General features: G+C 41.8%; 1 protein-coding gene across 2 annotated transcripts in view; it reads left to right on the top strand.

The window, feature by feature from the left end:
• The first annotated feature begins 693 nt into the window (after positions 1-693).
• SNAPC1 (small nuclear RNA activating complex polypeptide 1) overlaps positions 694-26,378 on the top strand; it is a 38,685-nt gene continuing 13,000 nt past the window's right edge. For both annotated transcript variants that reach the window (XM_012933619.2, XM_055132919.1), the window contains exons 1-8: positions 694-902; positions 4,713-4,872; positions 5,004-5,144; positions 6,061-6,165; positions 8,047-8,205; positions 11,329-11,397; positions 12,255-12,317; positions 15,047-15,188. In XM_012933619.2, the coding sequence (XP_012789073.2) occupies positions 775-902; positions 4,713-4,872; positions 5,004-5,144; positions 6,061-6,165; positions 8,047-8,205; positions 11,329-11,397; positions 12,255-12,317; positions 15,047-15,188 (967 nt within the window). In that variant the 5' untranslated portion in view covers positions 694-774. The remainder of the gene's footprint in view (positions 903-4,712; positions 4,873-5,003; positions 5,145-6,060; positions 6,166-8,046; positions 8,206-11,328; positions 11,398-12,254; positions 12,318-15,046; positions 15,189-26,378) is intronic.

Raw genomic sequence — 26,378 nt, 5'->3', positions numbered from 1 at the left:
GACAGTCCATTTCCTGGTAAGCCCTCTCTTTACATCCTTCTCCCACATGGAGTGGGCGGCACTCTTCTGCCCTAGCTATTCAAGTTGACTTCGGTCATTCTGGGATCACTTTAAAAGAGCGTGACAGTAAGGGTAAGCCAATTTACATAAGCGAGCGAACTACGGAGCCCTACAACCCCTCCTCCCAAGGGTCACGACACAGCCAAGTTCGTAGATGAAATTTATTTATTTATTTATTTTTTTTTTTTGCTTTTTTGGGTCACACCTGGCGATGCACAGGGGTTACTCCTGGCTCTGCACTCAGGAATTACCCCTGGCGGTGCTCAGGGGACCATATGGGATGCTGGGATTTGAACCCGGGTCGGCCGCGTGCAAGGCAAACGCCCTACCCGCTGTGCTATCCCTCCAGCCCCTCGTAGATGAAATTTAAAAAACGGATTCGCCGAAGAATCAATCAAGAAGTTAACAGGGGCGGGAGAAATAGTACAGCTAGTACAGCGGGTGGGGCTCTTGTCTGGCCTGAGGCTAACCCAGGTTCGGTCCCCGACAGCGGGTGTGGCCCAAAATCCAAAAAGAAAAGAAAAGGTAAAAACAAAAAAAGTGAGCACATGTATCACGCACGCGCAAGAACGTGAGCAGCACCGCCCCGCGCTGGGCGGGGCTAACGGGACCGGAAGAGACGTGCGCGGGCGCGTCACGTGGCAGGGACGCCTGTCCCGGCCCGGTTTCCTCGGTGACCGCGCCAAGCTTGCGTTGTGCTGGGCCTCAGCAGACATGGGGACTCCTCCGGGCCTACAGGCCGACTGTGAGACGCTGCTCAGCCGCTTCCAGGAGACCGACAGCGTGCGCTTTGAAGATTTCACCGAACTCTGGAGGAACATGAAGTTCGGGAGCATCTTCTGGTAGGTGTTAGTCGCCCGCTCCTCTCTTCCGCAGGGTCACAGACGCTGGAAGTGTTTGCACGGTTTCCACAGACGCTGGAAGAGTTTGCACGGTTTCCTCTGCCCGTGGAGTAAGAGTTTACTTGCTCCCCTCTGCGCTTAGAGTAAGAATTTGCATGCTCCTCTCCGCTCTTGGAGTAAGAGTTTGCACGCACCTCTTCGCCCCTGGAGTAAGAGGTTGCATGCTCCCCTCCGTTTTTGGAGTAAGAGTTTGCACGCTGTCCTCGGTCGCTTCCTCCTTTGGAGCTAGAGTTTGCACACTCCTCTTTGCCCTTGGAGTAAGAGTTTGCACGTCTCCCCGCCGCCCCAGGGGTGGGACCCCTCTGGTCCACATTCAGAGATGCCCAGGGAGGCTGTGGAGTAGGCGAGTCGAATCCAGATTAGCCTGCAAGGAAAGCACCCTGTGTTTCTGTGTCTTGTGTGTATTAAAAAGTGAAATTTGGGGAGGGGGTGGCAGAGCGATAATACAATGCTTGTCTAATCCTCAGTGGCACCCCATATGGTCCCCCTCCCGCCCCGCGCACCTCCCCCAGCCCCATCAGGAGTGATCCCGGGAGCAGGGAATCATCTCCAGATTATCTCCGGGTGGGGCCCCCAAACAAACAAAGGTGAAATTTTTATTTAGACTGTGCAAAATCGTAACAGCATATGTATGTCTCTGGACACGATTTATTATACTAAAGTCAGCTTTAGATTATTTTATAAAAAGTATGGAAAGTATAATTTGAACAAACTCTCCGAATGAAGTAAATGTTATTTTAATTTCAGCCCCCAGTAAGATGGTTTTTGGTAAACGCTTAGCTCCATTAGATGGAAGCAGGGGTTGGGCCACATCCGACTGTGCTGTCAGGGTTTGCAGCCGCTGGGTCTTGAACGATCTTATAGAACAAAACGAGTCGCCACGTGCTAGGCAAGCGCTTCGCCCGCTGTCCTATCTCTCCAGCCTCTAAAACCAAATTTCTGTACAAGTTTGAACTATATGATCACGTGAACTTTTCCATAAAACTTGAGATAGAATCATTGGAATTAATTGGTTCGGGGCACACTCAGCCATGCTCAGGGGTTACTCCTGACTGCACTCAGAGATCACTCTTGGCAGTGTTCTGGAGACCGTATGGGATACCAGGGATCCAACCTGGGTCTGCAGCGTGCAAGGCAAGCCCCTTACCCCCTCAACTACCGTTCCGGCCGCCTCTGGGGTTAATTTTTATAAAAGTTACTGCTTCATGAGCGGAGGGGAGAAGGCAGATGGAATAGAGAAGAGATGACTAAGAAAATGATGGCTGGAGGAATCAGTCGGGATGGGAGATGTGTGCTGAAAGTAGATAATGGACCAAACATGATGACCTCTCAGCATCTGTGTTGCATGCCCAAAAGTAGAGAGAGAGTATGGGGAATAATGTCTGCCATGGAGGCAGGGAGAGGGTGGGAAAGGGGGAGTATTCCCAGGATATTGGTGGTGGGGAATGTGCACTGGTGGAGGGATGGGTGTTTGATCATTGTGAGATTGTAACCCAAACATGAAAGCTTGTAACTATCTCACGGTGATTCAATAAAATTTAAAAAAAAATGTTACTGAATGAAATTTGGTTTGCAATACTATATCAGGAGTATGGCTTCACACTCCATATTCACCACAGATGCTTGAGTGACCATTCTATCAAAATAACCAACCTCTCTCCCCCCTCTCTTCATCATGTCCGTTCTCTTTTCCTAAATAACCACCATGTTTTTCACAGACAGTACAGTATTTTGTAGGGTTTTTTTTTTTTTTTGCTTTTTTTTTTTCCTTTTATTTCTTTTTATTAATCAACTAATTCTTGCTCAAATTGAGTCTTTTATAAAGAAAGGTTTTGCTTTTTTTTTTTTCAGGTTTAAGTCACAGTCAAATACTGATTAAACCACCATCCCTTCACCAGTGCACCCGTTCCACCACCAAGAACCCCAATACACCCCCCTCCCACCCCACCCCCCATCTAAGTAGCTAATGATATTCCATTATTATCTCTATATATTGAGTACATTTCATATTTCCATACAGAACTCACTATTGTTGATTGGAAATTTTCCCCAACAATCAGGCCTGCTGAATAAGCATCATCTAATAATTTCTATTCCTTGGTAAAAGTGAAGACATTGAGTCCGCGCGGCCGCTATCACGGCCGCGCGGTTTTGGGTTTCTAATATTTTAGCTCAGTTCACAGTCAAAATGCATGGCTGCAAGAATCTGCTCTGGTGCCAAAATGGGTTAGGAGACCTCAGGATCACAGTCAGTAGGCGCGGAGGCTCTGCTTCTCGTGCCGCGGCTCTTGGTTCATCTCTGGGCGGAAGGCGCGCCGGGAACACCTCCCCTCCCAGGATCACCTACGGGCTACGTCACTAAAGAGAGTCCTACCTCCTGGTGGAGGGGTCTTAGAGGGTGGCTCTCACCGCGTGGCTGCTGCCGCTGCCGCCATTTTCGCTCAGAAAAATGGGGTGGAGAGGGAAAAAAAATCCCTCCCCGGGCTGCACGAGGTTGTAGTTCAGTTCACAGTCAAAATGCATGGCTGCAAGAATCTGCTCTGGTGCCAAAATGGGTTAGGAGAACTCAGGATCACAGTCAGTAGGCGCGGAGGCTCTGCCTGTAGGGTTTTTTTGTGTGTGTGTGTGTTTTCCCTTCCCCCAAAGTTTGTCATGACTAGAACCTTAACCCAGAGTAAATATCTCTCTGGCTCTTAGTATGAAGATCTGAGTCTGAGTTCTTGTCCTGCTCCTTCTTTACTTTGATGAACTGCCCTGTGGAATTGGCCAAGGGTGGAAGAAGCAGAAATGGTGGGGGACTTTTGTTGTATTGTTGGCTTTCAATGAACCCGACCCATTGAACTAACTCTCTAGACTGACCAATGCTTTTTACTTTTTGTTTTGTTTTATTTGTGGAGGACACATGGTGGTGCTTAGGGCTTACTCCTGCCTCTGTACGCAGGGATCATTCCTGGAGGGCTCGAGGGTGGAATCTTGGTTAGCTGTGTACAAGGCGAGCATCCTGCCCACTGTATTATCCTATGGTTCCAGCCAACTGACAAATACATTTTAGTGAATCCCTGAAAGTATTGGGGGAAATTTTCTATTATATTTGAATAACACATGTAAGTTTATCTGTAACTGTTTCCCCCCTTCTTTTTGTTCCCAAGGTTTTAGAAAGAGTCATGTTTAGCGTGATCAATGAAACTATAAACATGAGATCTAAGCTACAGCCACTGAAACTTTATAATGTGCCTGTCAAGTTGATAGTCAGGGATAGGATAGGGATTGGGGTAGGGAGAGAATACGGGGACACTGGTGGGGGGAAGTTGACACTATTGGTGAGATTGATGAAGAAATACTGTATAGCTAAAACCTAACTATCAACTTGGTAAATCACAGTTCTTTAGTAAAAAAAAATTTAAAAAGATACATCTTTATCTGTCAGATATCTGTGCTTTGAATCATGAAAAGATCAGGTGTGGGATATTCGTCAATATTTTTTCTCTTTTTCAAATAACATTGCATTATAACATGTAAGTTTCAGTAAGCATCTTTAATACTAAGTGCGTATATACACATTAAAAATCTGATTCAGTCCTTTACTGTACAGTTGACCCCTTTTGCCTGATTTTCCTACCTCTTTCTCCTATTCTGGTAAGCACTAATCTCACTCAGTTCTAAAAACTGCTATTTAAGGAATTGTATGTCACTTCTGTTTTCTGCTATTATTTACTTAGAACCATAATTTATTTTCCTTTTGTTTTCTAGTGGTAAAATGAGAAATTTAGAAAAGAACTCCTTTACAAAAGAAGCATTAGCTTTGGCTTGGCGATATTTTTTGCCTCCATATACCTTCCAGATAAGAGTTGGTGCTTTGTACCTGCTATATGGATTATATAATACCCAGTTATGTCAGCCGAAACAAAAGGTAATACTTGTTGAATTACAGCAGTTTTACAAACTGATTTAAAATTGAATGACCAGTATTTTGAAGTTATAATGTTTCTATGGGAAAACAATTTATATTTGGTAACAATTTTTTACTCTTCTTGTTTGCAGATTAGAGTTGCCCTGAAAGATTGGGATGAAGTTTTAAAATTTCAGCAAGATTTGATAAATGCCCAACATTTTGATGCAGCTTATATTTTTAGGAAGTTACGACTAGATAAAGCATTTCACTATACAGCGATGCCTAAATTGGTATGTTCCTTGAGATATGTTTTCTGATTGTCCACTAAGTACCTCAGTCTCAAAAAGTGGAAGGAATTTTTTTATAACTTCTATTATGTACAGAAAGCCTCTCCTCCCCACTCCACCCGCACACCCTCGGAGCCAGGGTGTAAACTTCGGGCCTCAGAAATTCAGAAAGGCAGTGCTCTGTGGCTGAGAGGGCCTACTTAAAAGAGAAGAAAATCTTCTGATTACTTTTCTATGTAAACAGCTTCAGTCTCTGCTTTTAAATGCAGTTTGTTTCTGGAGGCTGTCCATTCAGCAAACTCTTAGAGAAAATTAGATTTAGCATCTGCATTTGCTCATTACAGATTTATTGGTAGAGGACCAGAAATCTAAATGTCCATTGGTAAAACTTGAAACTTCAACTAACTTATTTTTTTAATCTTTTTTATTTTTTTTTTTTTGGCTTTTTGGGTCACACCCAGCTGTGCACGGGGGTTAGTCCTGGCTCTGCACTCAGGAATTACTCCTGGCAGTGCTAGGGGACCATATGGGATGCTGGGAATCGAACCCAGTCGGCCGTGTGCAAGGCAAACGCCCTACCCGCTGTGCTATCACTCCAGCCCCTATTTTTTTAGTCTTGAGACAGTACAGTAGGTTGAAAGAAAACTAGCTTCCAGTTTGGATTTTACCATTAACAGACAAGTTGTATAAATCCTTTGAATCCCATCTGAATTTTTAAGCATGTGGCATGGTATATTAAGTTGTTGTAGTCATTGGATAATGGATTATTTATCAGATAGATACATAGAGCTGCTTTTGTTGGGTTTATAAACCTAACAAACCTAGATAGGTTTATTTCTAACACTTTCATTGACAGCTTATATTTTATTCCCCCCAAAATCCTTTAAAAAGCATCGAAATTAAGACTTTTATTATATAGTTGTCATACAGAATGAAGAAAAAAGCTCAACGAGCAGAAGTTACAGAAGAATTTAAGGATCCAAATGATCGTGTGATGAAACTTATCACTTCTGATGTATTAGAGGTAAATTTACTTGCATACTTGAAATTAATATCTTGTTGGCCAGCATATGTTAAATTTATACTGTCCTCTACTGGATGCTGAAAACTTTTCTCATTTTAAACCACCATAGTCTGCTTTTGCTTTCAGATATCAGAAATAACGCATATATTATATGTCTCTGTCACTGTCATCCCGTTGATCATCGATTTGCTCCAGTGGTCCCAGTAACGTCTCCATTCATACTAGCCCTGAGATATTAGCAGCTTCTCTTTACTCGTCCTTCCCAATGGTGCCGCATTAGAGGCTTTTCAGGGTCAGGGGAATGAGATCCATCATTGTTACTGTATTTGGCATATGAATATGCCACAGGGAGCTTGCCAGGCTCTCCGATGTGGGCAGAAAACTCTTGGTAGCTTGCCAGGTTGAAGGAAGATCTCGCTTCCGGGAGCTTGGTTTTATAGTCTCTGGATATTAGCCATTGATGGGATTACGCTGAGGGGGAGGGCATTTTCTGGGTGTGACTGCCTAGCTATTGGAAAATGGGGAATCTGGGTGGAAGAGGCTCAGTCCTAATCCGAGCAGCCTTGGAGATCTCAACCCCAGGTCCCGCACACCTGGGTTCCTCTGATGGTTTCTTCATGCGTGAGGCTCACCCAAGCATGTGGAGAGTGACCTTGAGCATGACTATGGCTGGGTTCCGGAGGTCTTCAACTGCCGGGGCTCTGCTCGGGGCTGGGAGGGAAACTCAACCCACCCCCTCTGAGTGAAAACAGCCGGTGAAAAAGTATATAATAATAATATATCTTATTAATATAGTAATATGGTAAGATTTTATGGGATAAATCTTGAAATGCACTGATTAACAGAAAGTTGTAGACTGAATGTGGATTTGGTATATTTGCATTCAAATACTGAAATAATTTTTTTAGATTGACTTAGTCCATAAAGGAGAACTTTAAAATCTTTTGACATTAATTCTCTTTTTTTTTTTTTTTTTTTTTGCTTTTTTGGATCACACCTGGCGATGCACAGGCGTTACTCCTGGTTCATGCACTCAGGCATCACTCCTGACGGTGCTCTGGGGACCATATGGGATGCTGGGAATCGAACCCGGGTCGGCCATGTGCAAGGCAAACGCCCTACCCGCTGTGCTATTGCTCTAGCCCCCTTTTGACATTAATTTTCTAAGTTCCTTTTTACAATGTTTATGTAAAAACAATTGCCAAAAAAACTGACAGCAACGCTGTTCTGATGAAACAGTAATTTGCTCTAAAGATATGTGTAAGAGGTATGGTCTTAAAGCACCATTACTTGTCTGGTATAATTTGTGAGGAAAATCTTTTTCCTCATGGATATGTATGCATGGATAAATAATAATTCTTGTAGAGTTTTGTAATAATGGTTCTTCCCTGAGGTTCAAACAAGATTGTTTTACAGAACTACAACTTTGTAATTAGTGATGTGTTCACATTTCCAAAAAATTGAATTTGTGTGCTCACATATATATGTATATATACACACATATCTCTGTGTATCGTGTGTGTATACACATACGCGTAAACACACATGCATAGATATTTGTGTATATGCATATGTATATATGCATATATGTATATGCATACATTTTTTGCTTTGGGGCTACACTTCGCAATGATCAGGGCTTACTTCTGACTCTGCACTCAGAAATTACTCTCAGGAATTATAGGGGGCATCTATGTGAGATGCTGGGGATTGAACCCAGTTGGACCATGTACAAGGCAGGTAACTTACCTGCTGTACTATGCTCCGGCCCTGTGTCTGTTAGTTCCTTATCAGCACAGGCATTGTAGAAGGTGAATTTAATTTGTGTTATTTTGCTTTCAAGTTGAAATTGAAATAAAGGACTTTTTTTTTTACCTTTAGGAAATGCTGAATGTTCATGACCATTATCAGAATATGAAGCATATCATTTCAGCTGATAGATCCAATCCAGATAAAGCCCTCAGCTTGATAAAGGATGATTTTTTTGACAATATCAAAAACATAGTTTTGGAGCATCAGCAGTGGCAAGCAGACAGAAAGGTATGTCTTTACCTGTTTGGTTGCTTACCGTTGTATTTGTTTTGTGCATGAATGGTGACCATGGATGACAGTGTTGAGGCAGCCTAGAGCACTGGCTTCATTCTCTGGAGCTAAAATTCAGAGAACTTTTTATTTCCAGTTTGCTTCAAGACTTAATAGCTACGTAATGTTTATCCTCAAAAGTGGATTTTTCTGCCATAAACAATTGCATACTCATGATATATGTAAGCATATACTTTATAGGATATAATAAAATTATATAACATTTAAAATTTGAGTAATGTGATGCTAATGTACCACAGATTTACTAGTCTTTATAAATTTAGTGTTTTACATAAGTTGGACACTGATAGTCTTTGGCCAAATTTTGCACACTAATTTAGTTTGTTTGCTTGTTATTGTTCTAATGTTTTTTTTAACATTTAAATATCTGTCGGCTTCATGTAAAATTCTGTATATCCAGATTTTTTAAAAAATCTGAGAAGCTGGAGCAATAATATAGTAAGTAGGGTTGCACGTGGCTGATGCAGGTATAATCTCCAGCACACTCTATGGTCCCCTTAGCCCACCAGAAGTGATCCCCAAGTGCAGATCTAGGACTCCACCCTGAGCACTGCTGGGTGTGTGTCCTCAAAACCAAAAACAAAACAAAAAACTGAGTCCTGGGAAAGAGGAGATACAGGGATTAAAGTGTATGTGTTGCATGTGGCTGACCCCAGTTTGATTCCCAGCACTCCAAAGTTCCCTAGGCTTTGCTGGAGGCGGCCGTGGAGGCCCCCCAGCACCACCGGGTGATCTCAGCATCACAGAGCTCAAGCAGCATTGTATTCTGGGCTCTAGCACCAAGCTTCGGGCCCAGTCGGCCAAGAATTGAGAGGATTGGTTTCTGGGCCCCTCAGGCGCCCGCCCCAACACGCACAGGAGGCGGGAGGCAGGGGGTGCATAGAGGTCTGGGCTGAAAAGATGCTGAAAGAAAGTTTGGCTCCACATGATTCTCCAATCACCGCTGTGTGATCTCTCCCCCTCTTCCAAAAATCAGAGGCCCGGTAATGCCAGTTGCACTTGGCCATAGTGCAACTCCTACTTGCTACTAGCAGATAGCTGGATGTGAGTAGTGGCTTCTCCTACATGGCAGAGTACGTGCTTTTCTATTTAATACATCCTTTGCCAGCTTTGGTTTATCTGTGTTCAAATCTCATCAGCACAAATGCTCAGTTTAGTTCCCTGATCCGAGTTTTGATGCTCAAGCCGCCTGTATTCCTTGTTAGCCTTTTCAGCGTTAGAAACTTTTTTACACTGGATCCCTAAAGACTGGTCTTTGTTAAATTTGCCTTTGTAACTACTTCAACATCTTATTTTAGAAGACACTCCTAGGGGAAAAAAAAAGTAAGATACAATCTCTGATTACTTCTGATGTGTCTTAAAATGTGTCAGTGGGAGGCAAGAGAGGTTGTTCAACAGGCTGGAGTGCACGGAAACCCAGCTTTGAGCCCTGGCACCACAGGGTCCCCAAACAGTGCTGGGAGTCACCCCCAGCACAGAGAGTCTGAGCACCACTGGTTGTGGCTCAAAAACACAACAGAACAAAATAGTGTTCCCAGAATGCTAGTTGGATGTTTTTATTTTTATAGATTGTCTTTCAGAAGGACTGGAGCGATAGCACAGCAGGTAGGGCGTTTGCCTTGTACTCGATCGACCCAGGTTCAATTCCTCTGCCCCTCTCTGAGAGCCTGACAAGCTACCGAGAGTATCCTGCCCACATGGCAGAGTCTGGCAAGCTACCGGTGGCATATGCCAGAAACAGTAACAAGTCTCACAATGGAGATGTTACTGGTGCCTGCTTGAGCAAATCAGGACCAATGGACCTGCTATAGTGCAGTGCTACAGTCTTTTTTTTTTTTTTTTTTGCTTTTTTGGTCACACCCAGCGATGTTCAGGGGTTACTCCTGGCTTTGCACTCAGGAATTACTCCTGGTAGTGCTTGGGGGACCATATGGGATGCTGGGGATTGAACCCAGGTCGGCCGCGTGCAAGGCAAATGCCCTACCGGCAGTGCTATCGCTCCGGCCCCAGTGCTACAGTCTTTCAGAAAGATTTGTTGCTACATTTTAACTACTTAATATAAAGGAGGTGTTTAAAATGTCATTTTGTTTTAGTTAATTTATCTTTATTATGTCAGGTCTCCCACCTGGTGCTCCAGATACCCAGGGACCACACCCAGCCATTCTCAGCCAATCAGTCTGCCACTTCAGTGCTCAGGCCTCAGGAGCCGCCACTGCTGCTGCTTGGTTGTCTCTAGATCTGTGCCCTTCGATGCACCAGAGGCCCTGCAGTGTTGAGATTGAGCCTGGGTTGGTGCGTGCCCAGCTGCGTGCAGTCTCCTTTGGACTCCCTCCTGTCCTTAGGTGTAGTTTTAGATGAGTTGCAAGAAAAATGTTGGAAGATCTTGGGAAGATGGAAATTTGTTTCCTCTCCCACATTTAGTCTAGTTTAGTTTATTTTAGCGGCTACACCTGATAGCATTCAGGGCTTACTCCTGATTGTGTGCATAGGGATCATTCTTGGTGGTGCTTGGGGCACCGTATGTGGTGTTGGGGGTCATTCGGAGGTTGGCTGCATGGAAGACAAGCGCCTTACTCCTCTACCATCTCTTTAGCCCTGCTGTGTGTATTTTAATGTTGTAAACATTTAATGTAAACCTTTTTTTTTTTTTTTGATGGGTGGCATACCTGGTGGTGCTCAGGGATCAATCCTGGCAGTGCTTGGGAACCATATGTGGTGCTGGGAATTAGAACTGGGGATTACAACCAAGGTCAGCTGTGTGCAAGGCAAATACTCTGAAGTCTGAGATCTTTTTGTATGTTACCGTGATTTCTCCTGGGGTGCCCATGATATGTCGAGTCAGCTGTTTGCAAGGCAAATGGCCTACCCACTGTATTATCACTCTAACCCCTGAAACCTGTTATCTTAATGTCAGGTGGTGAATGATGTGCTACAGAAGCTTGAAATGTTTTTTTTTTTTTTAATTTATTTAAAAGTAAATTCTCTATGTCCTGAAATTGATTTGCGATGAATTTTTATTTTGAACTGCAAATGTATATTCAACTTTCCTTGCTCTTTCAGAATCCACCCTTAAAATTAAAAGTTAAAGATGGAGAAGAAAAGAGGGAAGGAAGTTCACGTGAGTCAGAGGTCAGAAAAATATATTCTGTGATTGCGTACAGAGTGATTGTGTAGTTTCTTTTCATTTTATGTGTGTCAGTGGTTCTGTGTACTGAGCGGTATGGCTCTTGGATATTGTTATAAGTAATAGCTCATGAAATTCTGAACTTGATTCTGATACTTGTGTTCTGTGAAGCATTAGTCTGTTCTTTACTGCAGCTTGTGAAAGACCACATCAGGCCCAGATTATGAATGAGGACATTGGCAGTTTTCAGCAGAGAGAGGGAAGGTTGATAATCAGTGAAAGTTGTAAGTCCTGTAAGAGTAGCATAATGCTTTTGTAGGTATCTTTTCTCACTTGTAGACCATTGTGGAGCTCAAGCTTTTATTTACTGCATCCTGCCTTTAGAGTTTTCATCTGTTTTAATGTATGAGACGAGTCACATGGGGCATAGGCAAATGAGAACTGCACCAAGACTTTCCATTATCTTATTTAAAAGTTAGGATGTGCAGGATTTATCTGGGCCACACTCAGCTGTGCTCAGGGTTTATTCTTGGCTAACGCTCACTGCTGACATTGCTCCGGGGATCATATGTGGTGCTGATGAGCAAACCAGGTGAGCGTGTGCAAAGTCAGTACCTTACACTCTTTACTATGTCTCTGGTCCTTGTTCTACTTAAGTTCTAAATGAAAATAATTAGTGGCTGCAGGGCTGGTATCATGCTACCTGCTATGAGAACATGGTAAGTGTATTGACTCAACAGGTGTCTATTAAATATTAATGTCCTTTACCTCTAAATCAAACCTTATTTCAGTTAATAATTGGCTATTTATAATTTCACTTAGTGTTTATATGTTTTAAGTTCTTAAATTTTTTTTCTTCTAGAAATGCGAAAGGGCAGAAACATTAGCAAAAATAAAATCAAAAGCTTTTTCAGTTGTTGTTCAGGTAAGTCATTTCTTTCACCTCAGGTAATTTGTAACTTGACTTTTTTCTCCTTTCCTTAGTCCAAACACTTATTAACATCTTAATCCTAGTTATTTTTGTATGGACATAGCAACAGATACATTGAGGCTTGCAAGGCAGCTCTCCTGGCAACATCTTGCCACAGGCTCAGACTATAGCACTTAGTCCAGATTAATCATTCCTGACCCTAGCAGGGTCCAAATCTAGTTATCACTGTTTGGATCATGACAACATTTGTCCATAATCAAGCTTTTAACTTATAGTTAAGCATTAGGCACTTTGGCCAGGCCCATCTCGATGCCAGGGTAGCACACAACTCACTGCTTGCCCTGGGTCCGTCTCATCCCTCCTTGGGACCCTGCTTTTCGGAGTTCTAGGAAGTAAGGGCAGCTGAGGCTTAGGTTGAGAGAACAGATGCCCAGGAGGAAAATATCACTTAGAGTCAAATGACATAAGGTTACAAAAGCATAGCATTTGCTAAGTCTTCCTGTGTCCATACAAAAAGGACATGGCTCTGAATAAACTATGCAAAGGATTAAAGGAGAAGAGAAAAACAATATTTACAAGTCAACAGAACACTAAGAAAAAAGCTACAAATAAACAAAGAGGAATGGGAGCACTGTAACGGGAGTAACCCAATAAACCTAAACTACCTGAGGCTATGTTATCCTACACAGGAGTAGGTCAGGTGTTTAACTTAAAGACTAGGAACCTATTATCTCCCAGTAGATTTTTAGCATCTCTAGACATTGTTTTAGTCCCATTTCTTTTTTTCTTTCCCCCCCACGCCCCCCCTTAATAGGGACTACACCCATGGTGTTAAGAGGATAGTGGGGCTGCATTCTTCAGTGAGGTTGTTCAACCCAGTTAGGTGGTGGGTTGTTTTTAATTTCCCCTTTTTTTGACACATTGGTACTTGAGTGAACATAATGAGGTGCTGAGGATTGAACTGGGCCTTCCCCGTGTGAGACAGATGCATTAGCCCTTGTATTACTTCTTTGGTTCCCGAGTTAGGTGTTAGGATGAGGCAGTTCTTGGGGACCGTCACGCTGGTGGTGCTTAGGGGGCCAGATGATGCTGGGATCAAACGCAGGGCCTCACACCTGCGAGGCTTGTGCTTTGCTGGTTGTGCTGTTTTCTCTGTCTCGATTCCATTTCCGTTTCGACTAGTAATTAATGACTCTAGTTCTTGGTGTGCTGGGATCAACTTGCTTTATCGAAACTTTCAAGGCCATTATTTCTTCTGGCTTCATTCTCTTGCTCTCCTACTTGCAAGAAGAATGTCTTTATTCTGTGGGAAATTCCTCTTTCTGCTTGTAGAAATAAAAAAGAACAAATTTTTTGGACTGTGTATTCTCTAAGTTTTACATATTGGCTCTACCACACTTCATTAAACATAGACTATTGTATAGAAGCATAATGGACAATAAATTATCCAGATTTTTTTCTAACCTGCTATATAGCACTAATTGATGTTTAAGATATATCTTAAGACATTATGAAATCCTTTTAAGAAAATATTAAATCACTGTGAGATGTACAGTTAAAGTTGTTCATGATTGGATTTCAGTCATACAATGTTTCAAGTATGAAATACGTTTTCGAAGTAAATGAGCAACCAAATTATTCACTAAATTCACTAAATTGCTTTAAGACTATATCATTGCATAATTATAGTTTTTTGGGTATTTTTTTTTCCCTTTGAGCTACCATTAACATAGACTGCATGGTGGCCTGTTTATACTTAAACTGCCTATATGACACTAACTGAAAACTCCTAATAGTCAGGATAATGCTTAAGCAAATAAAAGGTCTCATTGGCTGATAGAACTAAAACATCCTTGGTCTGTCCCTTCATTTCTTACCTACAGTTACTCTTAACTGTCTTCAAAGTGCTTATTTCTGACAACTCTAGCCTTGCATATTCCCAGTTTTAAGTTCAATAAAAAGAGAATTTTTTTCTTTGAAATAGGTAAACCAAATCCTAAAATTGAGTTATCTTAGCTATGTTGTAAAGCTCATGCTGAGCAAACTGTTTTTGTTGTTTATTTTTGTTTTTTGGCCACACCCAGAGGTATTCAGTGCTTAGGCATGGCTCTGTACTCAGGACTCACTCCTGGCGATGCTCAGGGAAAACCATAAGGGATGCTGGGGATGAAACTCAGGTCAGCCGTGTGCAAGGCAGGCACCTTACTGCTGTACTATCTCTCTGGCCTCTGAAACTCATTTTGATCAGACCGGGGCCCCATGACCTACCTAGTGCTTGGTATGAAGTAGTTTTACTAGAAACACATAGTGGTACATAGGAGAATCAAATATTACTCGAAGAAAGGGAAACTAGGTTATTAGACAGTAAATATAGCACTTATGCTTTATATCCCCGTCTCAAAAATTTAGTGAGAGTTGCATTTTAACCTAACAAAATACAATGATTCTTTTTAGTTTTAAAGATATCATATTGTGACATTATGTAAGTTTCAGACCCACCAAGTACATATTGAGCCTCTTAGCTAGATGGTGATGTCACTGCAGGGAACTTTTCATGTTTCAAAGATTAAAAACAAGTATTAAGCAAGCCAGTGTTGCGGGAGAGTAATTTATGATATGTATTTCTATCTTTCCTCACCTTGACTGTTTTGTTTTTCACTAAATCATCTATCACTTGAATTCATTGTGTGATTTGTGGGATTAATTGAATTTTTGCTCCTCAGGCATCCAAGTCCAGAAGACATAGGCAAGTTAAACTTGACTCTTCTGACTCTGATTCTGCATCTGGCCAAGGACAAAAAGCAACTAGGAAAAAAAGAAACAAAGAAACATTGCCATCAGCAAAAAGGAAAATATCTTCCCGAGGTAACATTTTATTGTATTTTGTTTATTTTTTTTCTGCACTGGGCTGTCTCTTGGCCCAGCGCTTAACTCTTGGCTCTGCACTGAGTCATCACTTCTGGCAGACTTGGGATTATATGGGTTTGAACTTGAATTGACTGTCTTAAGACAAGATCCCTGCCCACTGTACTATCTCTCCAGCCACCCCCTTCACCCTCCCCACCCCTCCTTTACATTTAAAATTCAATTTTAAAAAAAGTAGGTGTTATTTACAACTCTCCACATCATTTTTCTTTATTAAAAAGATTGATACTGGACTGATTGAGAGCCTTTTGAGAGTTAGTATTAAAGAATTATGTTAATCTACATCTTGGGTTCCAGCTGAAAGGAATCCCAGCAATCTTGATCAGATTTATTCACCCGATTCACAGACATTCATAGATGATTGAATTTAGGAATATATAAATAACTTATTTAGAAGTGATAGAGCTAAATGAATTATTTAGTTGAGAATTATTTAAGCAAATTTCATTAATTTTTTTGAAATAAAATAAGGCCTACATGAAATAATGGATGATAAGTAATATATTCCATAAACCATATATTTCTTAACTGCACTAATTAAACCATGCCTACTTTTCTTTTTAAGTGGTGTATCAAAAATATTTGGCATTTGGTTCTTAAAAGAAATGGATGTGTTCTGTAGTCCCATATTTTAAAATAACTCTATAAATTTTCCTAGGTGAAGTCAGAATCTGATTAGCATTCTTAAGAAAAAATGAGTAGCAGAAAAGCTAGTAAATAATTAATACCTAATATAAAACAGATTCCTAACTACTTCAGCAGTATATGAGTATATTTTATAATCTTTCACATATCTTTTCCCAAATTGAGGCAGTGGATGGGGAATTGAAGTTTATTACCTTTAATATATTACAGATATAATTACATACCTTAATAATTTCTTGAATGCAGAGGAGAATTCAGAAAAGGTAATAATACATGTGTTAAAGGTAATAAATAATGTTAAAATGAGAATTTCAAGTTCTTTTATAATGTAGCAGATATTGTAAAGGGAATTATTAGATCAATCATTAAGTATTATTGAAAAAACTTCTAAGTTATATACATCAAGAAGTCTTGGGCATGAAATAACTTTGCTGAATGCATTTATTCCAGGATGCAAGGATGGTGCAACTAGAATTAGTGAGTATAATTTGCTCTGTGAATAGGTTAAAGAAGAAAATCTAGACCATTTTAATACTTGCCACAGTAAAGATTTGCTAAAATTCTGTGGTCGGTATGTTTTTGATGGTGTTCCCAAGCATCACTTGGGGGTCTCAGCGTCACTTCTGGTGATACTGGCATGGTGGTGCTTGATGTTCAGAGATAAAGTGGTGTTTGGGGCCACTGGCACCACCAGACCAGTGCTTAGGGGGACGTGTGATGTCAGGTATTAAATGCAGGGTTTTGTATATGCCCACTCCTTTGAGCTATCTCCCTAGCTTTCCAGCATCATCTTTTTTAATTTGTTTGCTTTTGGTCCATACTTTAGGGTGCTTAGGACTTACTCTTGGTTCCACACCCAGGATCACGCCTTGGAGGGCTTGGTGGACCATATGGGGTCCTAGGGATTGAACATGGGTCAGCTACATGTAAGAAAGTGCCCTACCTGCTGTACCATTTCTTTGTCCCTCATGCCCTAGCATTTATTCTTGATTTTTTTTTAATTAGCTTTTCAGCAGCAGACTGTTATTTTAAAGAACCAGATAGTATTTTAGGCTTTATAAAGCATTTTTTTTACACCTGCTCAACCATGCCATTTAAATAAATAAGCACATTCAAATAAAATAGTATTTATAAATAAGGTAGTGAAACATATTGGCCTAGGGACATAGTTTGTTAATCTAGGCTCTAGATAAAAATATAAACTGTTACATTAATTTTTAAAAACAGTAGTATATGTTTATGTGTTACTAGACCAAGCCTTCTTTTGTTTCCTGGTAGCATATAGTATTAGTATACTTACTATTTACTTATTATTTACTACATTATTATTATTAGCTGTAAAGGCTAGTCAGTAAGTGAAGTATGATGGTATGCTTTCAGAAAGGACACATGGGGCCAGAAAGATAGTACAGCAGTTAAGGTGTCTGCCTTACTTGCATGCGACCTGGGTTCAATCCCTGGCACCACATATGGTCTCTGAGCTTACCAAGAGTGATCACTGAGTGGAGGGACTAAATCCTGAGCACCAATAGGTGTAGCCCCCAAACCAAAAAGAAGAAGAATTAAAGAGAAAGGCCAAAATCGAAAGACTACAAAATTCCCATAATTTGGAAATGGGTTTTATGGCTAACACATATATTTTCAAGAAGCTTTGCTGGAAAAAAAATTGGAACAAAAGTTCAGTAAGATAAAGGACACCGTTATAGACCTGAAAGAAATTAAGAGAACAATTAGAAATAGTCAAAAAAATTTAATGCTGTTGAGTTAGGGACGTTAGATAAAATATCCAACATTTATCCACAAATCCCCAACACCAATATAAGAAGATAACTGAAAATCTTAGTAGCTATGTGTTTTGTTTACTTTTGCTTTCCTTCACTGCTGATGTAGTAACTGGGAATCAACTTACATCTAACTGGGGTGCTTGCCAGGGGGTTGCACAACAGGCGTCAGTGTTCACACAGTTGGCCTTGGCTTCCAGCTGGAAGGGCTGTTCTCCTTTAGTTGTGATGCTTGGGTGCATGCTTACCAGCGGGTTTACTTCCTGGCCAAGGGTGCTCTCATATCTTTTTAGTGGTGCTTGCTGAGGGCGGTATCCCTGTATTGTTTTCACACACATCTGGCTGCCCTCTGTCCAGAAATTGATCACAGTACCAGACATCATAGACAGCCACTGCCAGGCTTCAACAGAAGAGCGGCCTGAGACCATTCTCAGCGCGCGCGCGTGCGTGCGTGCGTGCGTGCGTGCGTGCGTGCGTGCGTGCGTGCGTGCGTGCGTGCGTGCGTGCGTGCGTGCGTGTGTGTGTGTGTGTGTGTGGTGGCGGCGCAGGGGATTGAGTTTATAGCCTTTTGCTGGTAAGGCACAGGCTTACCAGCAGTGCCTGACATACCCGCAGTGTCTCTTCCTCCCCGCCTCCCCCTACCCTTTTCCCCGTCTGGGTGGCTTTATGAATACTAAAGGGAATAAATTCAGGGCCGGGAGGGTGGCCCAGTAGCAGACGATACCTGCTTTCCAGTATCTGGCTCTGACTTTTTTTTTTTCTTCCCTTTTTGAGTCACACCCGGCAATGCGCTGGGGTTACTCCTGGCTCATGCACTCAGGAATTACTCCTGGCGGTGCTTTGGCGACCATATGGGATACTGGGAATCGAACCCGGGTCGGCCTCGTGCAAAGCAAGTGCCCTAACTGCTGTGCTATTGCCCTAGCCCCTGGCTCTGACTTTGATCCCTGATGCTGTCCACATATTGGAGCATGGTTTCAATGGCTTTGCTGTCTGGGACCCTTGGTGGTACTGCGGTGAGATCTCTGGTGCATAAGCCAGCTACCTGCAAGCCCTGCAGCTGCAATTACTAAAGTGCATGACTCTTTGTAAGCACCCTGATTGAGTGTGTGAGAACCACAGCCAAGGGGTTCCAATTGTTGGTCCTCACATTAGCAGCAACAAAGGGAAGTGTCTGGGAAGGTATGGAGAGGGGGTGAAAAAACTAAATTCCCAGAATACTTCACTGGGAATTCTTGGGGGGTTCTTTGGTTGGTTTTTGGGTCAGACCTGGTGATGCTCATGGATTATTCCTGGCTCTCTGCTCAGGAATTACTCCTGGCAGTGCTTGGGAACCATATGGGATGTTGATTCCAACCCAGGTTAGTCATGTGCAAGGCAAACACTCTTCCTGCTGTACTATCACTTCAGTCCTTCACTGGGAATTCTAACAAATAAAGGAATAATATTAAGCCTATGAAATAATATGATGAAATGTTAAATTATTAACAATAAAGGAGAAAAGTTATATAATCATCTTAATGTATTCATCTAAAATATTTGACAAAATCCAACATCTGCTCATGACAAAACTAAAAAAATTAGGATTAGAAGGGAACTTGCTCAATTTTAGAATTGAATTATATGAAAAGTATAGGTAGCATCAAACAGTGGTGACGTGCTTTCCCACTGCAGTTGGGATCAAGCAAGGATACCTGCAATTATAAGTTGGGAAGGCCTTGCCAGTGTAGTAAAGCAGGAAAAGGAAATAATAGATATTTAGATTTGAAAGGAAGAAACAACACTGTTTGTAAATGAAATTCTATTTTTTACACAGAAAGTCTCAAAAATTTCACCCTGATACCATCTACCAGAATTTCTAAATTTAGCAATGTACAATGTACAGGTTAGTTTTTCTCTGTACTAATAATGGATAATAGTGATTTTATTTTTTAAAATGTATCAGTACCAAAAATGCAAGTTTTTTTAATAGGCAACAAAATATGTGTAAGATCTATATGCTGAAAACTATAAAACAAGAATGAAAAAAGTCAGAGGAGATTCAATAAATGGGTTAATGAATGAAAGGACCCAAAATTGTTATTTGCTAGCCCCAAGTTGTCGTGTTGTCATATAGATTAAATACAGTTCCATAATCCCAGTTCCCTTTCAGAGTGGCTAAATACACACATGCACTCATGCATGCGCTCGCACACACACATACACACACACACACACACACACACACACACACACACACACGTGCGCATTGAAGAAACTACCAATAGCAAATGTTGGTGAGGAAGCAGATTAAAACCTTCATAAATTAGGGACTCCAGAATGATGCAGTCATTTTGTAAAAACTCAGGCTGGGCAATAGCACAATGGGCAGGGCACTTACCTTACAAAGAACCAACCGGATTTGATACCCAGCACCCCATAGGATTATCTGAGCCCATCAGGAGTGATCTCTGAGCAAAGAGCCAGGAGTAAGCCCTGGACAACACTGAATCTGACCCCCAAACCAAAAAATATAAATAAATAATAAGACTCCTTGCAACTCGTATAGCTTACTTTTTGGTGTTTACCCAGAGATGAAAACTAATATTTAAACATAAATAGGTATTAAGTGTTTATAGCATTTTTACTCATAATTGTTGAAAAATTGCAGACAGCATAGGTTACTTCTGTTGGTCTTTGAATGAATAAGCTGTGGTAGATCTAACCATATGGTGGAACACTACTGCCGCACAGAAACTACAGACAGCATGTAATAACATGAAACATGGATGAACCTCGCGTGCATTGTGCTTTGTCAATGTTCCCAAAGTAGGCTGTACCGTCCCCAAGGGTACTACAATGATCAAGGGAGACCAGTAGTAGTCTCGGGTACAATGGCGGTGGGGGGATGGGGGAGTGGGAGTTGAGGGGGCATAAAGAGGTAGTGCTCTTTCTGATTATTTAAAGAAGATAGATTGCCAAGGAAAGGTGGGGAGGGGTACAGAGTAATTTTATTTCCCCTGGTAAGGATCTGGTAGGCCAAGGAAGCTTGGGAACCTGTATGCCAAGTGAAGGAAGTGAGGTATCAAAGGTCTGTATGGTATCATTTATGACTAGTTCTAGAAAAGGCAGATCTAGAGGGACAGAAAATAGAACATTGGTTGCATAGAAACAGAAGTGGAGGGTGGTGCTTCTGCAGAAGGCCAGAGAGAAGTTTGGGGCATGTGGAGTGTTGATTGAACAATTGTGCATTTGTCTAAGTATCCAGATACATACATTTATTATACATTCATAATGCACCAACCAGTCTGAACAACAATTTAAACCAAATCTAGAAGACATGAGTTTGAATATATTATTTTGAATATATTTTTTCCCACTTTAACACTGTGGTTTACGAAGTTGTTTATTATACATTTGTAACAGACATTCAGTAGTCCACCCCCAGTCCCACCACCATTGTGACCTTCGCTCCACCATTCTATTTCCCACGCACCCCTCAAGCCATCCCCCATAGCAGGCCCAAAGTCATGTGTTTTATATTGCTTGTTATCACTAAATGGCTAATGGAATTATCAAAAAAAAAATTTGGTAAAAGAAAAATTGTGAAAATTGTTGTGTCTCACCATGGGGGATATTAAGTCCTCATCTGAGGGTTCACTAAGCTGTTGGTGCCAGTTGAGCCTTCTGTGCTGATGTTTTTGTTGGTTGAGCTTAGTTGTCTGTTACGTTACATTCCCATCCAATCTGGTGTGCTCCTACTGGGATGTTAGTATTGTAGAGTTTGGAGATGCTGGGTACTGGCGAATGCAGTTGCATGCTCCAGGTAATCCAGAATATTTAACTGTGCCGTGAATTTACATGGTGACAGTGGTGGAACATGGTGGGTATGGCTGCTGGAGCTTGGGAAGAGTGGGAAGAATGTAGGGGGAGACCACTCTGACTCCAAGAAGGCCCAGAGGGTTTTTTTTTTTTCCATTTCTTTTGCTTTATTCCAGCTTTCCCTTCTATTTTTATAATTTATTTTTTATTTTTTAATTCTTTAATCAGTGAGTCACCATGAGGGTACAGATACAGATTTACACATTTTCGAGCTTGTTTTTCCCTCATACAATGTTCGCAAACCCATCCCTCCACCAGTGCCCATTCTCCACCACCAATAAACCCAGTATCCCTCCCACCCCCCAATCCCATCTCCCCCCCCCACCCAACTCTGCCTCTGTGGCAGGGTATTCCCTTTTGATCTCTCTCTCCAATTGGGTGTTGTGGTTTGCAATAGGGGTATTGAGTAGCCATTGTGTTCAGATTCTAGTCTACTTTGAGCACACATCTCCTTTCCCTTTACTTGGTAAAACGTGGTTGGAGATCCAGAGTTTTCAGAAAAAAAAAAAAAAAAAAGTACCTGAAATTTTTGGCTGTTTGGCATTGCTGGGTACTTTAGTCGTGAGGGGGTGGAGTTTAGCCAAAGGCATGGCAGGAGCTGTTGGGATGTGAGTGTGAGCTGCCGGGGCTTCAGCGGGATGGGAACTTGGTCCAACCCACTCCCAAGGCCCCCCTGGATGTCTCAGCCAGTGACCTCAGCCAGTGTATTCAAGAAGTTTTTGCAGCTAGTTGATCTCTTTTGAGGTGTAATTATGAATCTCTGGAGCAGGACTGGTAGATGAGCTGACCTGGCGGTGGTGCTGGGACATGGGTGTCTGAATATGTTTTTGTTTATTAATTTTTACCTTCTTTAATGAAACCAAGAACTGTTTTTTCTTTCAATTTTATTTTATTAAAGCACTGTGGTTTACAAAGTTTATTCATAGTTGGGTTTTTGACGTGCAGTGTTCCAATCCCTCTACCAGTGTCACATTCTCTCCACCAGTGTTCCCTGGTTCCTTCTTTTCTCCCACCTCCCGCCTGCCTTCTCCACAGGCACCTTTTTAAGTTTGGTTGTTAAATTTGGGGTCTCATGATTTTGGTGTTGTTGACCCTGAGTTTGGATATTTAGAGTTAGAATATATTTTTTTAAAACAACTCTTTTTGGTTTGTTAGTTTTTTTGTTTTTGAGCCACATCCAGTGATGCTTAGTGCTCACGGATCACTCCTGGAAGGCTCTGGAGATTGTATGATGCGCTGGGGATAGAACCTCTTGTCAGCCATGTGCAAAGCAAAAGCCCTACCCATTGTACTGTTGCTCTGGACACTAAAAGCGAAAGTCTTTGCTAGAATGAAAGATTATTTTTTGGCAAGGTCTGAAAGATACTTAGGTTTAATGCCTGAGTGAAAGTACAGCGGTTAAGTCACTTATTCCACCCTCAACAGCCCGTATGGTCTCCTTACTCCCGCCAGGAGTGGCCCCTAACAGTGCTGAGCCAGGAGTAAGCCCAGTGCACAAGCCGAGTGGGGCCACCCAAACTAAAAATGAAAGAAACGTAGATTTAGAAAGCTGCATGAGCACTTTTATGTTTTGTTTGAGGATCACAATTGGTGGGGGTCAGCTTCTACTATCTGCTCAGTATTCAAGGGGGATTATTCCTGGTGGTGCTCAGAGGACCTTGTGGTCCTAGGAATCAAACGTGTTTTCCAACCGTTTGAGTCACTTTCCTGGACTCAGATTTTGTTTTTGTTTTTTTTTTTTTTTTCCCAGTCAACCTTTCTACACGTGCAGCTGAGAAGTGAGAGATAATCTGTTTTATGTCATAAAAACCTGAAAACAGATTTTGTTTTGCTTTCTTAGAGATACGGTTAGGGGACTGAAACGTGAGATCTAAGCTACAGCCACCGAACTTTGTAAGGTGCCTGCCAAATAGCAGGTGGGGGTAGACTGAGGATGAGAACACCAATTGGTGTTGCAATATATGCCTAAAACTCAACTACCAATAATTCTATAAATCAGTTCTTTAACAAATTATTAAAAAAAAAAAAAAGGAAGATGGTTGGGGGGGCAGGCAGAGAGATAGTACAGCAGGCAAGGTGCTTGCTTTGTACTCAGCTGACCCACATGTGATCCCCAGCTGACCCACATTGTCCCCCAAAGCCCTACTAGGAGCAGTCTCTGAGCACAGTGCCTGCAATAAGCCCTGAGCCTAGCCAGGTGTGGCACAAACTCCCCCACCAAAAAAGAGGGGTGAGGCAGGGGAGGGTTGGTTGGGATGAGGAGATAGTACAGCAGGCAAAGCACTTGCTGTGCAAGCAGCCAATCCAAACCCCTAGTGCTACATGTAGAACCTCATGCCTCCAGAAGTGATCGCTGAGCTCGGAGCCAGGATAAACCCTAAGTACCACTGGGTGGGGCCCAAGAGAACATAAAAACAAGCAAATGTAAAAAATGTGGTTGAGCAAAAGAAGAGCTAGTGCAAGATAGGAAAGGAGTTAAGTGAATGTCTCTCATCTTAAATGTTTCACAGGTATAATTCACTAAAAACCACTTTCTCACTAGCTATATTTTGTTCCTAAATATAGTTACCTAAAACATTTCCCAATCTCTGAAATCAACTTTTAAGAACAGGCTCTGTAGCACATACAAGATGTACTATTGAATCTACTTAGGTGTGTCAGAGAGGCTTTAATGAATGGAACAGAAAGTGTAATAAAATCTTTTCTAAATACTTACGTTGCTCAGAAGGTACTATAATTTGTTATTTTGTGCTTAAATAAAGATCCTTGTCCTTCATAGTTTGTTTTTAATCAGAAGGTCATTTCCTGATTAGAATATAACTAGAATAATAATATGTTGTTAAGGTTGAGCCTTTTGTGCATACATATATATATATATGCATATATATATATATATATACACACACACACACACACACACATATATATCACTGTATCACTGTATCAGTGTCATCCTGTTGTTCATCGATTTGTTCAAGTGGGCACCATTAATGTCTCCATTCATCCCTGCCATGTGCTATTGTAGCCCGATGGCGTATTGGGGGCTCTTTCAGGATCAGGGGAATGAGGACCATCATTGTTACTGTTTTTGGCATATCAAGTACGCCACAGGTAGCTTGCCAGGCTCTGCCGTGCAGGTAGGATACTCTTGGTAGATTGCCGGGCTATATGTTTACATTTATATATAAATGTATATATATAATATATATTTACATATATAAATATATTTTCCTCTAAGATTGATTGCCTTCTGCTTTAAACCCTATCAAACATGGTGCACTACTCTTAGAGTATAAGTGGTGTGAGGTATGAGATGTTTCGGTCTCATGGTCCAGGAATAGGTTGACTCGTGGGTGAGTCAGCCTATTGGCCCAAGCATATGGAGAGTGGCCGTGAGCATGGTGGTGGTTGAGTTCTGGAGGATTTTGGATGCTGGGGCTGGATCCCCTGGGGTGGGGAGGGGTCTCATCTGCCCCCTTCCAGAGTGCCCCAAATGAAACAGCCTGGTGCGGGTTCCACAACAAATAAATTCTTGATATTTGTTTCTTTAAGTGGAAAAATGGCAGAGTGGCCAGAGCGCCTGATGGTGCCATCCATTTGCCCGAGTATAGTCTTGTGACTGCTATTTGGGACAATTAGGTGCCATCTTTGGAGCTCTGTGGGCAGAGCACCACAACCAAGTGTGTGTGCAACCCCTGGTCATTACAACAACTGCAAAAGGAATGAAAAGAGGAAAGTAAAAATAATTTTTTAAAAAGTGGAAAGATGGCAGGGGCGGAGGGCTCAAGCAAGAGTATGGTGGGTAGGACGCTTGACTACCCACCAATGTCGCCAATGTGTGTATGATCCCTGGCATCCCATGTGGTCCTCTGACCATCCAGCAGTAACTCTTGAGCACCACCAGGTATGGGACAAAAACCAAAAAGTTTTTAAAAAGTGGAAAGATTGGTGCTGGAGAGATAGTACCGTGGGTAGGGTGCTTGGCTTTCCTGCAGCTGCTCTGGTTTGATCTCCAGCATCCCATATGGTCACCAAAGTTCCTAAGTGCAGAGCCAGGAGTAAGCCCTGAGCACCACCAGCTGTGGTTCCAAACACCAGCCCCTTGCCTCTCCCCCTGCCAAATAAAAGCATGGAGAGAGGTGTCAGAGATACAGTATAGCGAGTAGGGCACTGGCCTTACTCACAGCTGACCCAGTTTCAATCCTGGCACCCATTATGGTTCCCTGAGTGCACAGCCGGGAGTGAGCCCCGAGCACAGCCAGGTGTGGTTCAAAAGCCAAAATAACAAAAAGAATAAAAAGTGGAAAGATAATTTTGATAGCATAGTTTATTCAAAAAGAGCTACCTCATAGACTCATGGATGAAAAAAACTATTTTCACCACTATAATGTTAAAACTTATCATTTTAGGGGAGATCTTATAAATCATAAATGAAGACCTGCCACCCAGAAGAAAAATGCTTTTAGAATTCAATCAGGCAGTTCACAAAGCGCAGTCAGTGAGCATTTGCAGAGATATTTCATTAATTTGATTAATTTCATTAATAAAGATGTAAATTAGAACCTTTATATAATTTATTAGAACAGAATAAAGACTATCCACTGATAGTGTAAGGAGATAGACTCTGGATTTAAGTGGGAGTTTAAATTCACCCCTTCTTTGCAGAAAGCAATTTGGAGTCATCAACGGTCAAAAATTTTAAATGTATGTACCTTTTAACTTTGCGGTTTAGTTTTTAGAAATTTATCCTTTTTAGTCACAAAGGACTGGAACGAATGCACAGCGGATAGGGCCTTGCAGACAGCCAACCTGGGTTTGATTCTTCCATCCCTCTTGGAGAGCC

Source organism: Sorex araneus, chromosome 3, assembly GCF_027595985.1.
Source record: "Sorex araneus isolate mSorAra2 chromosome 3, mSorAra2.pri, whole genome shotgun sequence".
NCBI classification, from domain to species: domain Eukaryota; kingdom Metazoa; phylum Chordata; class Mammalia; order Eulipotyphla; family Soricidae; genus Sorex; species Sorex araneus.
The sequence above is the reverse complement of the archived record's forward strand: the minus strand, read 5'-3'. Positions and strand labels throughout refer to the sequence as shown.